We start from the raw sequence: 18955 nt of genomic DNA, 5'->3' as shown, positions 1-18955 counted from the left end.
ATTAATTCATTTTATTAGTCATTTATTTGAGAGTGACACTGTCTGTAATCTTGGATCTCCATTCTCTACATGTATCTTGATGGGAGTTGGACAGAGCAGGGTGGTCACAGGACAGCTCTGTCTGAATAGCCTCCAAGGAGTTGAGGGGGCATCGCTCCAAGATGAAGTTCCCCCTTTGCACAAATCTAGGATCAGCTTCCACTCAACTCCTTTTAAAAACAGTCATTTCAAACACCGAGTTCTGCGATGACACAGGGAGCAAGAAAATACCCTCTCCTGGTCTAGAAACTCATTGATTTTGAAAATCACTTTTTAAAAACTTTTTATCCTAATCTGTGATGTCACAGAAGCATTTTTTTGTACCTTATCTTTTTAACGTAAATCATAGAAACCTGCTGTTTTCACATATGTAGACACTGGTCTGGTGCTGCAGATGATGAATATGCGGTTGAAAAGTGGCGGAATTGCCCTTTAACCATTAGTGGGGGCAATTGTACTGATCCAAGATCAGCGTCTAGGGGCAACTTCATCCTACTCCAGGCAGCCTCTGTCTGCAATTCACCAAAACAATGTCTGTGACTGACTGGTTTTCACCAGAGCCAAACAAGCAAGGGTTCTGAGTAATCATCTGTTGTTTGCAGTGTGTGTGTGAAGTTAGGGTTGTAAATACTGCACACACACAAAGCCCAGCACGAAGCACGACACGCACAGTGTGGATGTTTGACCATAAAAAACCTCTGAAGTGTGCTCAGCTGTAAAATTGGTGGCTGGTTGAAAAAGGCCCAACACAGCTTCCATTGAAAACACTCAACAGGTTGCTAAGCTAGACTGGTGCTTAGTCACTGGAGCTTCCAGTGTACCTAATTAAAGCTGAGGAGGTTGAGAAAAACAGATGATAATGTTGCCATGTTCATACTAGTAGGGTCTATAGGGGTCCTGACGATGCATTACATGTTTGAGGACAGCCCTATTGGAGCAAATAAATCTGTGCTTCTACATATTCATTGTTTGCTCTTTGGAGGTTTAGGCTGGGTTTCTGTATAAGCACTTGGTGACATCTGCTGATGTAAAAGGGGCTTTATAAATACTTTTGATTGATTTAAATGTTGTATTTATTTAAACACTGTAGTCGAAATTACTGTTTATTATCCATCCTGTTGCCTCGTCCCTTTATCCCTACCTATATGCACACATCTATCTCAACTACCTCGTACCCCCACACATCGACTCAGCACTGGCACCCCGTGTATATAGCCAAGTTATCGTTACTCATCGTGTATTTATCTGGTGATATCTGTTTATCGTGACAAAGGGCTCTGTTATGGGGTTAAATCAGAGTGGCTGTTGCCTGATGAAGACCTGAGGGTGGAAACGTTGTCACCTGGGTGCATGAGCAGCAGTGTGCAGTGTTTTCCATGTTGTCCAACTTGCCCCTATAAAAACAGACTCAGTGTTCCACTGTCAATAGCCTAGTGAGAGCACACTGGTCTACAGGTTTACTGTCAGGCCTGTTATAGTGACCCTGTGGGTGGTCTGGTGCAGAGCAGGGTGGGCACTGTCTGGCATTATGGTATGAGGTCCAGTTATACAGTGGGGAAGGACATTATTACGGTGTCTTAAGGAGCAGTCTGGTACAGGTTTTGGTCGCTCTTCAGTAGTGAACAGAGGTTATTTCAGCTCTACACAGTTTGCGGCAGTGAGGTGTGGTTCAGAGTTGTATATGTTAAAGAGACGGTGCCTAGGCTTTAGCTCAGTGGGCTAACAGGCTTGCGACGTGCAGGAGAAGACCAGAGTTCGAACTCTGGCCAGTCACATATAGATATATAAGTCAATTTCAGCATGTAAAGTATAGTAGGGTTATAGTTGGGTTTCAATTGGCTGTGACATGGTAGTGTTAAAGGACAGCTTAGCAAGGTTATAAGGGGGTTGTGACATGTTCGTAACATGTTTGTTTGGTGGTACTCACCAGCTGCTCCTGGTTGTGCATCTGGTCCTGGGCGTGGCGGGCCAGCTCCTCCTTGGCCAGCAGGGCGGCCTGACGCTCAGACTCAAGGCGGGCTGCCTCGTCCTCCGCCATCCTCCTCTCCACCTCCAGCTGCATGGCACGTTGCATCTGCTCCTGAAGGTCTGGAGAGACAGAGAGGTGGGATACACGTGCGTTGTGAGATTTATATTCCTGCAACGTGTTACGCTATCTGGGGCAATAAAGAAGACCTGGAAAGCACCCAAACACATATGCTACTCATGCAGGTCAGACAAAGAGAGCCTCAAAGAGATAAGTGACCGGCAGGAATAGACAGATACACCTCTGAGACAGAGATATTTATAACCAAATATACATACAGTGTGAGGCACACAGATGCACACTACATAGCTACACTGAGAAACATGCAGAACAAGACAAACACTACAACCACGAGTAGCAAACATGAGTTTCCTAACAACTCTCTAGCATTACACAGAGGGAATTGTAAAGAGCTCCCTGGATTACTAACTGACAGACCAGGGTTTTTTAAATCTCACCCTATGAGGGCCTAAGTACTGCTGTTTCTGTACTACGTGATCATGAATTGCACCCACTCGGTGTCCCAGGTCTAACACAGTTCCTGATTAGAGGGGTCAATCGGGAAAAAAGCAGTTGTCCAGATTTGAATTTGAGGGTGATAGACTAATGACCAAGTGAAAATTCTGCCCTGCAGAAACCTCCAAATTACACTACATGTCCAGTACTGCAAACTGCTGTTAAAAAAAGGACAAAGGACCGACCTCTGAAGCAGGCCTTCAAAACGAAGTACGAAAGACTACAAACGTACGATTGCAAAACGCACTACTATCAAACCATCCGGCACTTACTGTAGTTACACGGCTGCTCTACTTCCATGGTATATTTGTAAAACCTTTCCACAGCTATATTAATGGAAATACTACTCCTGTGTGCCACGTAAATCCGAGAGACCGCACTATATGGTAAAGACAATGGCGATGAACACTGAAGAGGGTTACAAACAAAGGTCGATGAGAAATGCCTTATCAGCCCAATTGCTGATATCTAACCCTGTAAAAACGGTACCGCCGGGCTATCTAAGGTTCACAGTGACAAAGTCACAAAAAGCACAAGGCCACCAGTTTATTACATCTGAATTGAAACAACCACAGTAGTAAAAACTGTTGAAATGCAAATTGTCGTCAACTGAGAGCAATTTTCTCAAAAATCGTTACTATTTTAGGCTCTCTTTTTTATGCAGCATAAAAATTATGCACGCACAAAGTATGAATGCACACCAACACACACACAACTTCTACAGGTCCACACACTCCCTCCCCCGGTCTCTCTCATTCCCCCCTCTCCATATTCAATGTGCTCTGGGTGACCCTAGTGTCCACCCAGTCAGACCCTATTTTCCCCAGTCCTACCTTTCTCTGCCCTCTTGGTCTTCTCCTCGAACTGGTAGAGCCTCATCATCAGCTCCTGCTTCTCTCTCTCCATCTGCTCCTTCTCTTTCTCGATGGCCTCCCTCTTCTTCTTCTCGTTCTCCAGCTGGGCCCTGCAGATAAGGGAGGCCCAGTGTGAGACACAAAGGGATGACGTGTGATGGCTAATAAACTATTAAAACTGGCCCCTCTGAGTGTGTGAGGGCACACACTGATTTTAAGCACATTGAGTAGACACACTTTGTACACACAATCACATGCACGCACGCCCACACACAAAACCAAGCAAACACATTTCGGGGGCACAGTATAGCAGACAAACTGTCATTCTACACATACCCTTTGTAGTTTGTACTGTGATTTTAAATAAGGTGGTTCACTTTCATTATACAGTGCAGCCTGTATACCTCTAGTGTACACATGTACATTACATTGTACTGGATAACAATCTAGACCAAAAACACAATGAACACTCTCCAATAGATAATCCCCCTTTCCCTTGTATTGTGTGGGGTTGGCAGTGGAGGGAAAGTCCTACAGGCGATTGGTATGTGACAGACCTCGGGCCATGTATAGCGTCATGAATGGCTGAAACATCAGGTTGTTGGAACAGCTGTGCAGAAGCGATACTGTCCAGATAACACTAGCCAGCTCCCATAACCTTGTCTCAACATTGCTTCACTCACAGAATGAGGTCATGCTATTGAATCACCAGCGCTACGCTGGGTTCCATCTACCTACGCTAGTGACCTAGCGCTGCTGTACTTCAAGTACCTGTGAGGCCTACAAAAGGTGCTGAGCATGTCTTGCTGTATTGAAGAGCATGCTAAGCTTTGGAGCATTGGGAATTCTAGGATATGAATAACGGCATATATTTGCTACTCCGGACAACTCTTATAATAACATCTGCTAACCTTTGCGTATGTGACCAATAAAATTTGATACAATAGATCTCTTTTTGTGAGTGATATTCTGAATCTGGGTAGGGATGGAGCAAAAGCATGCACATCCAGTTGTTCTCCAGGGGTGTTGACCATCCCTATTCTAAACTCAAACACACACCTCTCCAACTGTTTCTGGTGTTTGTCCTCGCGAGCCTGGGCCTTCATCTGCTGCACCTCGATGGTGTCGGGCTTGCGGCGGCGCATGTACAGCTCGTGGTTGCCCATGCACAGCTGCAGGATGCGCTTGTTGATGCGCAGGCGAGGGGCGTAGAACACAAAGTCCTGAGAGAAGGAGAGCGAAAGAGGGGGGGCAGAAATAAAAAGGTGGTGTGGAGATTTGTCAGAGAGAGAGGTGTGAAATAGGGCAATGTGGGGAAAAAGAGGAGGAGGGTGGAACAAAGAACAACTCAGGTCAGACAAAACAGTTTTGCAGACAGCACGTCTTCTGTGCTAGTCTTACACTCTGCATGACAACACGCACAGCGACCATTTGCTATGGATGGAAAGTGGAAATGGCTGCTGAAGGAAGCAGTAGGAATGACTTAACCTTTCAGTTGAAGGAGACACTGCCCATATGAGCTTACCAACCAGTTAGCCTGACCACATACACATGCATGCTCACACACACAAATACTGGCTTGAGCAGAAGAGATGCGGTCTGTTGAGCGTAGAGGCTTGATGGACATTAGAAGAGCACTCAGGCTCTTTGTGAATGCGTGTGCGCACGTGTGCCCTTGCCGACTTTTGTGTGTCTGTGTTTCTCCCTATGTGTGCAAGCAGGGGCTGGAGCCAGGGTTCTGTTGACAATGGGAGATGGGATTGAGGATAGCCCCAACGAGACAGAGCAGGAGAGGAGAGAGGATGCAAGCAGGCAGAGCTGGGAACATGGGAGGTGAGGTAGTCAACACACACACTAACTTTACCTACAGTAAATACAAAGTAAAACATCTCCCTGTACCTGTAGCATTGGACACAGGGCTCCATGGCACAGGATCACAATAACACGGTTTTGATGATCGATACTATTCACCAAATCACACACCACAAAGAAAACAATCTGAAAGCATTAGCAAACAGCTGCAGCAGATGTCACGATGGACCAATATAAAACCCAGTTATCCTGTATAGCCAACTGCTATGGTCGTTTGTTTTTCATAACACCGACCATAGAAGTTTGCGAAACAGCACAAATAGACCTGGGACCAGGATAACTGGGTTTTATATTGGTCCATCGTGCAGCTGTTTGCTAATGCTTTCAGATTTAACATCACAATGAAAACAATGTGGTGTGTGATTTGGTGAATAGTATCGATCATCAAAACAGTGTTATTTTGATCCTGCATCATGGAGACCTGTGTCCGATGCTTGATTCACACTTTAGGGCTGACCCAAACTGTAATGTGTTGGCATGGATATGTTCTTTTCACATCGTCCTTTCCAGCAGCGTTCCAGAAACTATACTGGATGCGTAACCAGGCTAGCCCGGTACAGTTGGACTTAGCCTGGCATGGCCTTATTTGTGTGAATCTATAGCGTTTAGGCCTAACTCACCGGGGCCTTCTTGTCGATGGGCTTGATGATGAACTTCTTGTCGTTGAAGGAGATGTTTCTGATCTCACTCCAGGGGAAGCCAATCTTTGGGGTCAGTCTGGAGGGAGAAATGAGGCAAACCAGTGTTAGTATTGTACATATTTTACATGGCTTAATAGTGGACATTGCAGTTAATTTTCTGTAGATTTTTACCGATTATATCCCAAATCAAAATCCAGGATATTGGTTGCCAAATATTTTAATTGAAACCAACCGAAGCCAAATTATTTTAATGTTAGTCGAAACACTGGGGCCGTCTCAAATGGCACCATCTTCCTTATAGGCTATACAATATATAGGGGAAATATTGCCATTTGGGACACAGCATGGGATCTGTTGTAGGAAACATGTCCAAATAGGATAGGATTCATTCCATGTAAATGTCTGAGGCAGGACTGTGTGTACTACTGCATTGTACATGTTGGCCTCTGTATCAATAGGGCTAGGTGTGAGGAATTTCGGGCGGGGCTCGTCCATTGTGTGCGGAGAAAGAAACATTGGCTGGTTCTTTATTTGGTCCCGTGTGGCTGAGTTGGTAGAGAATGGTGCTTGCAATGCCAGAAGTGGGTTCGATTCCCACGGGGGACCAGTATGAAAATGTAAAGCCTCACTACTTACTGTAAGTCACTCTGGATAATAGCATCTGATAAATATAAAATGCCCACACAGACCTGGGACCACAGAGGATGTTGTCTGAACCGTCTTACACACTGGAAACCCTGCTGCTGCCTGAATTGGTATTTCAATCAATTACAGACCCGTGCTGACATACACATGAGGAATCTACAAAGGAATGTAAGGACTCTTATTTAGAGTCATCTACAAACGAACGGTTAGGTGCTGTATAAGGTAACATCTCCCAATGACTTATCCAGAGGTGTGTTTCATAGAAAAATTATGATTTTACCAGTCAAATTGTTACGGTCAAAGGCTCTAAGCCCGTTCTAGATATTTTACTTACAGGTGAAGTTGGAAGTTTACATACACTAAGGTTGGAGTCATTCAAACTAGTTTTTCAACCAATCCACACATTTGTTAACAAACTACTGTTTTGGCAAGTAGGTTAGGACATCTACTTTGTGCATGACACAAGTAATTCTTCCAACAATTGTTGAGATAGATAATTTCATAATTCACTGTATCACAATTCCAGTGGGTCAGAAATTTACACTAAGTTGACTGTGCCTTTAATCAGCTTGGAAAATTCCAGAAAATGATGTCATGACTTTAGAAGCTTCTGATAGGCTGATTGACATAATTTGAGTCAAATGGAGGTATACCTGTGGACGTATTTCAAAGCCTACCTTCAAACTCAGTGCCTCTTTGCTTGACATCATGGGAAAATCAAAAGAAATCAGCCAAGATCTCAGAAAAAATTGTAGACCTCCACAAGTCTGGTTCATCCTTGGGAGCAATTTCCAAACGCCTGAAAGTACGACGTTCATCTGCACGAACAATAGTGGCAAGTATAAACATCGTGGGACCATGCAGCCGTCATACAGCTCAGGAAGGAGACGCGTTCTGTCTCCTAGAAATGGTTGTACTTTGGTGCAAAAAGTGCAAATCAATCCCAGAACAACAGCAAAGGACCTTGTGAAGATGCTGGAGGAAACAGCTACAAAAGTATCTATATCCACAGAAAAACGAGTCCTACAATAATAACCTGAAAGGACGCTCAGCAAGGAAGAAGCCACTGCTCCAAAACCGCCATAAAAAAAGCCAGACTACAGTTTGCAACTGCACATGGGGACAAAGATAGTACTTTTCGGAGAAATGTCCTAGAACGGTTTGGCCATAATGACCATCGTTATGTTCGGAGGAAAAAAGGGGGAGGCTTGCAAGCCGAAGAACACCATCCCAACCGTGAAGCACAAAGTGGCAGCATCAAGTTGTGGGGGTGCTTTGCTACAGGAAGGACTGGTGCACTTCACAAAATAGATCAGGAAAGAAAATGTGGATATATTGAAGCAACATCTCAAGACGTCAAGAAGTTAAAGCTTGGTCGCAAATGGGTCTTCCAAATGGACATTGACCCCAAGCATACTTACAAAGTTGTGGCAAAATGGCTTAAGGACAACAAAGTCAAGGTATTGGACTGGCCATCACAAAGCCCTGACCTCAAGCCTATAGAACATTTGTGGGCAGAACTGAAAAGGCGCGTGAGCAAGGAGGCAGACAAACTTGACTCAGTTACACCAGCTCTGTCAGGAGGAATGGGCCAAAATTCACCCAACTAATTCTGGGAAGCTTGTGGAAGGCTACCCAAAACGTTTGACCCAAGTTAAACAATTTAAAGACAATGCTACCAAATACTAATTCAGTGTATGTAATCTTCTGACCCACTGGGAATGTGATGAAAGAAATAAAAGCTGAAATAAATCACTATTATTCTAACATTTTACATTCTTAAAATTAAGTGGTGATCCTAACTGACTAAAGACAGGGAATTTTTACTAGGATAAAATGTCAGGAATTGTGATAAACTGAGTTTAAATGTATTTGGCTAAGGTGTATGTAAACTTCCGACTGCAACTGTACATGGTGTGTTCTGGGTTATGTAGAATCTCATAGAAATGTCACCATGCATTTGGATGGATTTATTCAGCAATCAGTGACAATATAGGACAACATACACATCAAACGCCCTCCTTTCTGGTGTAGGGTCAAAATGGAACCCTGTCCTGAAAGCTAGCTATATGTCTTATACTGAATGAGGGTGTGTGCGTTTGCTTGACAAATGGCCTAAGGAGTAAAACATTGGCATGATGGCCATATCTGACATAAAAAGCAGCAATGGTGTGCTAGCAGGGTCCAAGGAGTCTACACTATGCACTCTGTCTCAGAGGCCTTGGCAGTAGTAGTGTAATGTATTGTCTGTAGCCTGCCGCCTTCATTGAGGGGCATGTACTCTAGGTCAGCCTGGCATTCTTAAGTCCCGCACAGCTTGAAAAACCAGTAGGTGTCACCATGGTTACAGCAGAGTGCACTGCAGCAGAGGCATTTCTGTTGCCGAGCCCCAGAGTGCACAAACACAAACACACCCACATATTCAAGGACACTCGGAGCCTTACAACAGACACATAGCCCTCTGTGTCTCTCGTCCCATTTTCTACTTAATTCACCAGATTTACAGGTATCAGACTACACTACACTCAAGTAAAATAAGAGTGCTAGATTCACTTTAAATCCATTCTATGGAACAATTATAGTCGTAAATAAACATTCAAACATCTATCCATTTGTGCTGTGTGTGGATTCAGAGCTAAGCATTTGGACACAAACCACAATAATATGGGTAGAGAGCAAGACTGCGGGAAATCCCAAAAGACACACTCAAGTTAGAGTTAAAGCACTACCAAATGTTGGCCAGACAGAGTCCTCTGGGGGCTGCTGAGTCGATACATTTTCTCATTAACCGCCCAAGGAGCCGTATTCACTCTGCTTTGAATAGACGTTTGGCATGGAGAGTTCAAACAGTGCATGGAGCTCTAAGGGAGCAGCAACCGTTGTCAACAACACAACCCAGCAATAGGTTAGTGCACTGCACTCAAAACACTACTTTGCACATCTGCCAGACATTGGTTCAAATAGTATTTCATTATCTATTTTGCTGTGCTTAATTGAGTTTGTCTGGCCCGATGGAGCCAATGGAGTAGTCCCAAAAGTGTCAACTGCAAACCCAGCCCATCTTGAAAGGAAACAACTATTTGAACCCGGGTCTGATGTCACTGTAAAGTCCATGGAGAACAAGAGCACCTCCTCCCAGCTGCCCACTGCACTGAGGCTAGGTAACACGGTCACCACCGATAAACCCATGATAATCGAAAACTTCAACAAGCATTTCTCAACGTCTGGCCATGCCTTCCTCCTGGCTACTCCAAACTCGGGCCAACAGCTCCACCCCCCGCAGCTACTCGCCCAAACCTCCCCAGCTTTCTCCTTTACCCAAATCCAGATAGCAGATGTTCTGAAAGAGCTGCAAAACCTGGACCCGTACAAATCAGCTGGGCTTGACAATCTGGACCCTCTATTTCTGAAACTATCCGCTGCCATTGTAGCAACCCCTATTACCAGCCTGCTCAAACTCTTTCATATCGCCTGAGATCCCCAAGGACTGGAAAGCTGCCGCGGTCAGCCCCCTCTTCAAAGGAGGACCTGGACCCGAACTGTTACAGACCTATATCCATCCTGCCCTGCCTATCTAAGGTCTTCGAAAGCCAAGTCAACAAACAGATCACTGACCATCTCGAATCCCACCGTACCTTCTCCGCTGTGCAATCTGGTTTCCGAGCTGGTCACGGGTGCACCTCAGCCACGCTAAAGGTACTAAACGATATCATAACCGCAATCGATAAGACAGTACTGTGCAGCAGTCTTCATCGACCTGGCCAAGGCTTTCGACTGTCAATCAACATATTCTTATCGGCATACTCAGTAGCCTCGGTTTTTCTAATGACTGCCTTGCCTGGTTCACCAACTACTTTGCAGACAGAGTTCAGTGTGTCAAATCGGAGGGCATGTTGTCCGGTCCTCTGGCAGTCTCTATGGGGGTGCCACAGGGTTCAATGCCACAGGGTTCAATTCCTGGGACGACTCTTTTCTGTGTATATATCAATGATGTTGCTCTTGCTGCGGGCGATTCCCTGATCCACCTCTACGCAGACGACACCATTCTGTATACCTCTGGCCCTTCCTTGGACACTGTGCTATCTAACCTCCAAACGAGCTTCAATGCCATACAACACTCCTTCCGTGGCCTCCAACTGCTCTTAAACGCTAGTAAAACCAAATGCATATCTACAAAATGGCTTCCAATACTCTACTCAACAAACTGGATGCAGTTTATCGCAGTGCCATCCGCTTTGTTACTAGGGCACCTTATACCACCCACCACTGAGACCTGTATGCTCCAGTCGGCTGGCCCTCGCTACATATTCGTCGCCAGACCCACTGGCTCCAGGTCATCTACAAGTCCATGCTAGGTAAAGCTCCGCCTTATCTCAGTTCACTGGTCACGATGGCAACACCTACCCGTAGTACGCGCTCCAGCAGGTGTATCTCACTGATCATCCCTAAAGCCAACACCTCATTTGGCCGCTTTTCCTTCCAGTTCTCTGCTGCCTGTGACTGGAATGAATAGCAAAAATCGTTCAAATTGGAAACTTATCTCCCTCACCAACTTTAAACATCTGCTAACTGAGCAGCTAACCGATTGCTGCAACTGTACATAGTCCATCTGTAAATAGCCCACCCAATTCACCTACCTCATCCTCATACGGTTTTTATTTATTTACTTTTCTGCTCTTTGCACACCAGTATCTCTACCTGCACATGACCATTTGATCATTTATCACTCCAGTGTTAATCTGCTAAATTGTAATTATTTGCCTCCCTCCTCATGCCTTTTGCACACAATGTATATACTCTTTTTTTATGTATATATTTTTCTACTGTGTTATTGACTTGTTTATTGTTTACTCCATGTGTAACTCTGTGTTGCTGTCTGTTCACACTGTGCTATGCTTTATCTTGGCCAGGTTGCAGTTGTAAATGAGAACTTGTTTTCAACTAGCCTACCTGTTTAAATAAAAGGTGAAATTAAAAATAAATAAAAACTCAGCCAGTGTTGCTGCCAGAGGGTCAGTGACTGCAGGGCTATCGACTATAGGGAACACTTATATTACGTCATAATCTATTTTTAACCCAGTAATTTAACTGACCAGGAACAAGTATTTACCCAATAATTATGCAGTTACCGCTTGTATCGCGTGATCTGATCAAATCTGTATCTTTATTTTGAGCTTTAGCAAAGTATTTGTTGGAGCGCAGACTGGCATAACAACCTTGGGTACGACGGACCAGTACAAGCTCATCAAAAGGAGACAGTTGAAAGGAAAAACGTTGTGGTAAGAACATTCTTCGTTGGTCACTAAAGACGTGGGTTAACCTGGAATGAAGCTACAATGGAATGAAGCTACAATGTCTGAAACAGAACTGTAGCGAAGGCCGGAAAACAACCCGGTATCGTTGTCAACCAGAACAAGAATGGGTAGATAGACTACATGACTTTAAACCTAGGCTCAAATAGTATTTTAAATCTTTCCAATACTTTAACTGTGTTTGATTGAGCTTGCCTGGCTCATGGATAAGTGTCAATAGCACCACAGGCAGCAGCAATCAAATTATATTTGAACACAGTTTTGCGTAACTTGACCCTCTAGTGCAGTCTCAATCCTCATCCTGGACACCCAAAGGGATGCATTTTTGTTTTTGCCCCAGCACTAACACACTTGATTCAAGTAATCAACTCATCATCAAACCTTTGCTTATTTGAATAAGTGTGTTAGTGCTTAGGAAAAAACTAAAATGCCCTTTGGGTCCCCAGGACTAGGATTGAGAAACACTGCAGTAGTGGTCAGTTCAGTGAGAAAACCTGGCTGGTGTCCAGTAGGGAGAAAATGTTTTGAAACAGACAAACAAGGAGGGACTATCTGGACTTGTCCAATAAGAAACACTCATTTAAAATTGTTATTTGCACTACAGTGTGACCTACTGAACACAACCCTGAAGGCTACTTCTTACTTGTCTTCCTTCTCGTAGATGTTGAGTCCAAGGGCGTCCACACCCAGCCACAGCTCGGTTCCCTTCTTGTTTTTGATGTCAAAGTAGTTGACGCCGTACATCTCCAGGTCCTGGGCGATCTTCAGGTACTCCAACATGGCATCCTCTCTGCAGGATCAGACATGGAGAAATAAAGGAATGGTTTGGGATTAGGGATTTGATATGTCTTTATTATTGTGTCCTTGTGTAAGGTAGTGTGTGGTGTATTGTATTATTGTATTACATCATGTATCGTATGTTTGTGTATGAATGAACATAGGAAGATAAGACCTGATCAACTAATAGGCATCTTCATAAATGAATATAAATAAAAACTAAAATGATTGCTATCTGAGGTAGATCAGATCAGGGGAACCTGTTTTATCATGGCAGGGACACCAACATACAGACTCAAACAAACGAACACAGAGAGGAACTCACTTGAGCATTCCACGGTGTTCCTCGTGCCACACCTGGATCCTCTCCTCCCACTGCTCCCTGGACAACTTGTGCTGCTCCAGAACACTGGGAGAGGGAGAGAATGAGGGAGGGCGGAAAGGAAGAACAATAGAGGAGGAATAGAAGGGGCAAACAGAGAGGAGGTACAATGAAGAAAGAGTACTCATGTTATGATCAATATCAGATTTGTCATGGCATGGATTTCTTCTGGTGTATCCGAACACAAAACGTGATCCTGTTCCTGTCAGTCACAGCAATACTGTAAGCTATTGTCTGATGTCTGGACTCCTGGCTAAGTTCCAATGTCTATACTAGCATACCACTTAGAATGCATGGACCCAATACATTGCTGCATATGAAGAAGGTAGAGTGCTTCATGCTAGTGTAGCTATTAGAAAAAACTCTTGGTTGTTTCCTAAATGGCACCATATTCCCTATGTAGTGCACTACTTTTGACCAGGGCCCATAGGGACTGTTGGTGGACCGGCGCTTACCGCTGGGGCAGCAGGCGGTCTGAGGTGAGGTAGCCGGGACGGTGGAGGTCCCGGGTGAAGTCTCCGAACTTGGCCTGGACGGAGTAGGAGGCCAGCAGAACGGCGGTCTCTGGGGGGCAGTAGACCTCGTCGCTCAGGATGCCCTCCTTCACCTGGACACACAAAAAAACTACATGTGTAGGTGTGTGTGTGTGTGCGTGCATGTGCACGTGTGTGTTACCTGCAGGAAAAACAACTTCTGGGTGATGTCCTGGATCAGCTCCTCAGAAACGTCCTCGGGGAAGAACTTGGCGCGGAACTTGAACTGCAGCGGGTTCTCCTTCTTCACATCCTGGGACGACACCTGGGTTGGAGAGAGAGGATTCATTCATTCAAAATAGCACATGTGAAGTGTTGCAAAAAAAAGTTTTCCATTATTTTAGTGAAATAGGGTGCCATTTGGGCTACCAGTTGCATGAGTAGGAATGGATGATTGGATAAACATTATTGTACCCGAAGAGTTAAATTGTCTTGGATGCACAGTGCTGCATGAAAAAAATGCACTGTCATATTCCTCTGTAAAAGAGGATATATAAAATACATGGGCTGACAAAAGTATATACAGACTTTGGCTTCTTCCTCTGTGTTCGCTCCAAAACAGGAACCAAAATGTCTTGAGGCGAATGGGAAGCAAATGTGGCGGGGGAATGTGTGCTGAAAGAGCTACTGTATAGTAGAGCTGCGCAGAGTCAGCACACAGCTAGCTCACTGCACTCCAACTGGCATCTCTCACTCCCTTATTTATAGGTATGGACCACTGGGTTGTCAGTACATTATAATATTCTACTTTAAACGTTCTAGTGAAACCACAACCAGCCTAACACTTTTAGCTGAAAACTAAGTTACTATACTACCCTTATGTCACTAAGTACACTCATGCTAATAGTCTAGCTCCTCACATTGTTAATACTGCAAGAAGAAACAGTTTATTAGCCACGCAATATAAACCAGCCCAACCCAAATACCTCAGGTAAGGAAGTTGGTGGGTTTATGTGACCTCCATGACGTGATAACCACAGCCATTATATACAGAACATACCTGTATGTGTCTACGTTCATGGCCAAAAGTTGAGAATGACACAAATATTAATTTTCACAAAGTCTGCTGCCTCAGTTTGTATGGTGGCAATTTGCATATACTCCAGAATGTTATTAATTTGTAAGTCGCTCTGGATAAGAGCGTCTGCTAAATGACTTAAATGTAAATGTATTAAGAGTGATCAGATGAATTTGCCATGCAAATGAACTGAATCCCCAAAAAACATTTCCACTGCATTTCAGCCCTGCCACAAAAGGACCAGCTGACATGTCAGTGATTCTCTCGTTAACACAGGTGTGAGTGTTGATGAAGACAAGGCTGGAGATCACTCTGTCAAGTTGATTGAGTTCGAATTACAGACTGGAAGCTTCAAAAGGAGGGTGGTGCTTGGAATCATTGTTCTTCCTCTGTCAATCATGGGTACCTGCAAGGAAACACGCTCCATCATTGCTTTGCACAAAAGGGCTTCACAGGCAAGGATATTGCTGCCAGTAAGATTGCACCCAAATCAACCATATATCAGATCATCAAGATCTGATATTAACCTCCCCACGTCTACCTTTGACTCATTCCTCTCTGCCTCCTTCTTTCCACTCCTCTCCTCTTTTGACCTCACCCTCTCACCTTCCCCCCCTACTCACAAGGCAGGCAATACGCTCGACCTCATCTTTACTAGATGCTGTTCTTCCACTAACCTCATTGCAACTCCCTTCCAAGTCTCCGACCACTACCTTGTATCCTTTTCCCTCTCGCTCTCATCCAACACCTCCCACACTGCCCCTACTCGGATGGTATCGCGCCGTCCCAACCTTCGCTCTCTCTCCCCCGCTACTCTCTCCTCTTCCATCCTATCATCTCTTCCCTCCGCTCAAACCTTCTCCAACCTATCTCCTGATTCTGCCTCCTCAACCCTCCTCTCCTCCCTCTCTGCATCCTTTGACTCTCTATGTCCCCTATCCTCCAGGCCGGCTCGGTCCTCCCCTCCCGCTCCGTGGCTCGATGACTCATTGTGAGCTCACAGAACAGGCCTCCGGGCAGCCGAGCGGAAATGGAGGAAAACTCGCCTCCCTGCGGACCTGGCATCCTTTCACTCCCTCCTCTCTACATTTTCCTCCTCTGTCTCTGCTGCTAAAGCCACATTCTACCACGCTAAATTCCAAGCATCTGCCTCTAACCCTAGGAAGCTCTTTGCCACCTTCTCCTCCCTCCTGAATCCTCCTCCCCCTCCCCCCCTCCTCCCTCTCTGCAGATGACTTCGTCAACCATTTTGAAAAGGTCGACGACATCCGATCCTCGTTTGCTAAGTCAAACGACACCGCTGGTTCTGCTCACACTGCCCTACCCTGTGCTCTGACCTCTTTCTCCCCTCTCTCTCCAGATGAAATCTCGCGTCTTGTGACGGCCGGCCGCCCAACAACCTGCCCGCTTGACCCTATCCCCTCCCCTCTTCTCCAGACCATTTCCGGAGACCTTCTCCCTTACCTCACCTCGCTCATCAACTCATCACTGACCGCTGGCTACGTCCCTTCCGTCTTCAAGAGAGCGAGAGTTGCACCCCTTCTGAAAAAACCTACACTCGATCCCTCCGATGTCAACAATTACAGACCAGTATCCCTTCTTTCTTTTCTCTCCAAAACTCTTGAACGTGCCGTCCTTGGCCAGCTCTCCCGCTATCTCTCTCTGAATGACCTTCTTGATCCAAATCAGTCAGGTTTCAAGACTAGTCATTCAACTGAGACTGCTCTCCTCTGTATCACGGAGGCGCTCCGCACTGCTAAAGCTAACTCTCTCTCCTCTGCTCTCATCCTTCTAGATCTATTGGCTGCCTTCGATACTGTGAACCATCAGATCCTCCTCTCCACCCTCTCCGAGTTGGGCATCTCCAGCGCGGCCCACGCTTGGATTGCGTCCTACCTGACAGGTCGCTCCTACCAGGTGGCGTGGCGAGAATCTGTCTCCTCACCACGCGCTCTCACCACTGGTGTCCCCCAGGGCTCTGTTCTAGGCCCTCTCCTATTCTCGCTATACACCAAGTCACTTGGCTCTGTCATAACCTCACATGGTCTCTCCTATCATTGCTATGCAGACGAAACACAACTAATCTTCTCCTTTCCCCCTTCTGATGACCAGGTGGCGAATCGCATCTCTGAATGTCTGGCAGACATATCAGTGTGGATGACGGATCACCACCTCAAGCTGAACCTCGGCAAGACGGAGCTGCTCTTCCTCCCGGGGAAGGACTGCCCGTTCCATGATCTCGCCATCACGGTTGACAACTCCATTGTGTCCTCCTCCCAGAGCGCTAAGAACCTTGGTGTGATCCTGGACAACACCCTGTCGTTCTCAACCAACATCAAGGCGGTGGCCCGTTCCTGTAGGTTCATGCTCTACAACATCCGCAGAGTACGACCCTGCCTCACACAGGAAGCGGCGCAGGTCCTAATCCAGGCACTTGTCATCTCCCGTCTGGATTACTGCAACTCGCTGTTGGCTGTGCTCCCTGCCTGTGCCATTAAACCCATTCAACTCATCCAGAACGCCGCAGCCCGTCTGGTGTTCAACCTTCCCAAGTTCTCTCACGTCACCCCGCTCCTCCGTTCTCTCCACTGGCTTCCAGTTGAAGCTCGCATCCGCTACAAGACCATGGTGCTTGCCTACGGAGCTGTGAGGGGAACGGCACCTCAGTACCTCCAGGCTCTGATCAGGCCCTACACCCAAACAAGGGCACTGCGTTCATCCACCTCTGGCCTGCTCGCCTCCCTACCACTGAGTAAGTACAGCTCCCGCTCAGCCCAGTCAAAACTGTTCGCTGCTCTGGCCCCCCAATGGTGGAACAAACTCCCTCACGACGCCAGGACAGCGGAGTCAATCACCACCTTCCGGAGACACCTGAAACCCCACCTCTTTAAGGAATACCTAGGATAGGATAAGTATTCCCCCCCCTTTAAGATTTAGATGCACTATTGTAAAGTGACTGTTCCACTGGATGTCATAAGGTGAATGCACCAATTTGTAAGTCGCTCTGGATAAGAGCGTCTGCTAAATGACTTAAATGTAAATGTAAATGAGAGCAGTTCAATTGTTGTGAAGGCTTCAGGGCACCCAAGAAAGCCCAGCAAGTGCCAGGACCGTCTCCTAAAGTTGATTCAGCTGCAGGATCGGGGCACCACCAGTACAGAGCTTGCTCAGGAATGGCAGCAGGCAGGTGTGAGTGCATCTGAGTGCATCTGCAGTGAGGCGAAGACTTTTGGATGATGTCCTGGTGTCAAGAAGGGCAGAAAAGAAGACCCTTCTCTCCAGGAAAAACATCAGGGACAGACTGATTTTCTGCAAAAGGTACATGGATTGGACTACTGAGGAATGGGGTAAAGCCATTTTCTCTGATGAATCCCCTTTCCGATTGTTTGGGTTATCCGGAAAAAAGCTTGTCCGGAGAAGACAAGGTGAGCGCTACCATCAGTCCTGTGTCGTGCCAAAAGTAAAGCATCCTGAGACCATTCATGTGTGGGGTTGCTTCTCAGCCAAGGGAGTGGGCTCACTCACAATTTTGCCTAAGAACACAGTCATGAATAAAGAATGGTACCAACATATCCTCCGAGAGCAACTTCTCCCAACCATCCAGGAACAGTTTGGTGAAGAACAATGCCTTTTCCATAAGGCACAATTGTCCATGGCCAGGAAACTCCCCAGACCTTAATCCCATTGAGAACTTGTGTCAATCCTCAAGAGGCGGGTGGAAAAACCTACAAATTCTCACAAACTCAAAGCATTGATTATGCAAGAATGGGCTGCCATCAGTCAGGGCCCAGAAGTTAATTGACAGCATGCCAGGGCGGATTGCAGAGGTCTTGAAAAAGAAGGGTCAACACTGCAAACATTGGCTCTTTGCATCAACTTCATGCAATTATAAATAAAAGCCTTTGACGCTTATGAAATGCTTCTAATTATACTTCAGTATTCCATAGTAACATCTGACAAAAATATTTAAGAGACACTGAGGCAGCAGACTGTGAAAATTAATATTTGTGTCATTCTGCATTTACAGCTCTGGTGAGAACCATTGACGCATTTGGAAATTCTGCAAATCAAAACAGGAACATCTCCATTCCACGAACACAGGTGCTTGTGCTTTAACTATACTGTCGATACATAGCACTCGCTCCCCCAGAGAAGTAGTATCTTATCTAGTAGTTCACTGAGAGTTCACACTACTAGCTGATTACAAAATCCTCAGGGGACTGGATTTGGTTGTGTCCCAAATGGCACCCTATTCCCTATTTAGTGCACTACGTTTCACCAGAGCGCCATGGGGCTCATCGTTTTTTGGGGGGGATTGTAATTGCATCATGTATCATATG

The 18955-nt window shown here is 45.8% G+C and overlaps 1 protein-coding gene across 3 annotated transcripts in view; it reads right to left on the bottom strand.

The window, feature by feature from the left end:
- Positions 1 to 18955, bottom strand: part of LOC123994858 (radixin-like) — a 62270-nt gene that overhangs the window by 4811 nt on the left and 38504 nt on the right. For all 3 annotated transcript variants that reach the window (XM_046297914.1, XM_046297913.1, XM_046297911.1), the window contains exons 5-12: positions 13740 to 13862; positions 13520 to 13671; positions 13008 to 13091; positions 12549 to 12695; positions 5928 to 6024; positions 4495 to 4658; positions 3415 to 3545; positions 1967 to 2127 (exon numbers count right to left, since the gene is read on the bottom strand). In XM_046297914.1, the coding sequence (XP_046153870.1) occupies positions 1967 to 2127; positions 3415 to 3545; positions 4495 to 4658; positions 5928 to 6024; positions 12549 to 12695; positions 13008 to 13091; positions 13520 to 13671; positions 13740 to 13862 (1059 nt within the window). The remainder of the gene's footprint in view (positions 1 to 1966; positions 2128 to 3414; positions 3546 to 4494; positions 4659 to 5927; positions 6025 to 12548; positions 12696 to 13007; positions 13092 to 13519; positions 13672 to 13739; positions 13863 to 18955) is intronic.

Source organism: Oncorhynchus gorbuscha, linkage group LG14 (genome assembly GCF_021184085.1).
Source record: "Oncorhynchus gorbuscha isolate QuinsamMale2020 ecotype Even-year linkage group LG14, OgorEven_v1.0, whole genome shotgun sequence".
Taxonomy (NCBI): domain Eukaryota; kingdom Metazoa; phylum Chordata; class Actinopteri; order Salmoniformes; family Salmonidae; genus Oncorhynchus; species Oncorhynchus gorbuscha.
This window is presented reverse-complemented; position numbering and strand designations above follow the sequence as displayed.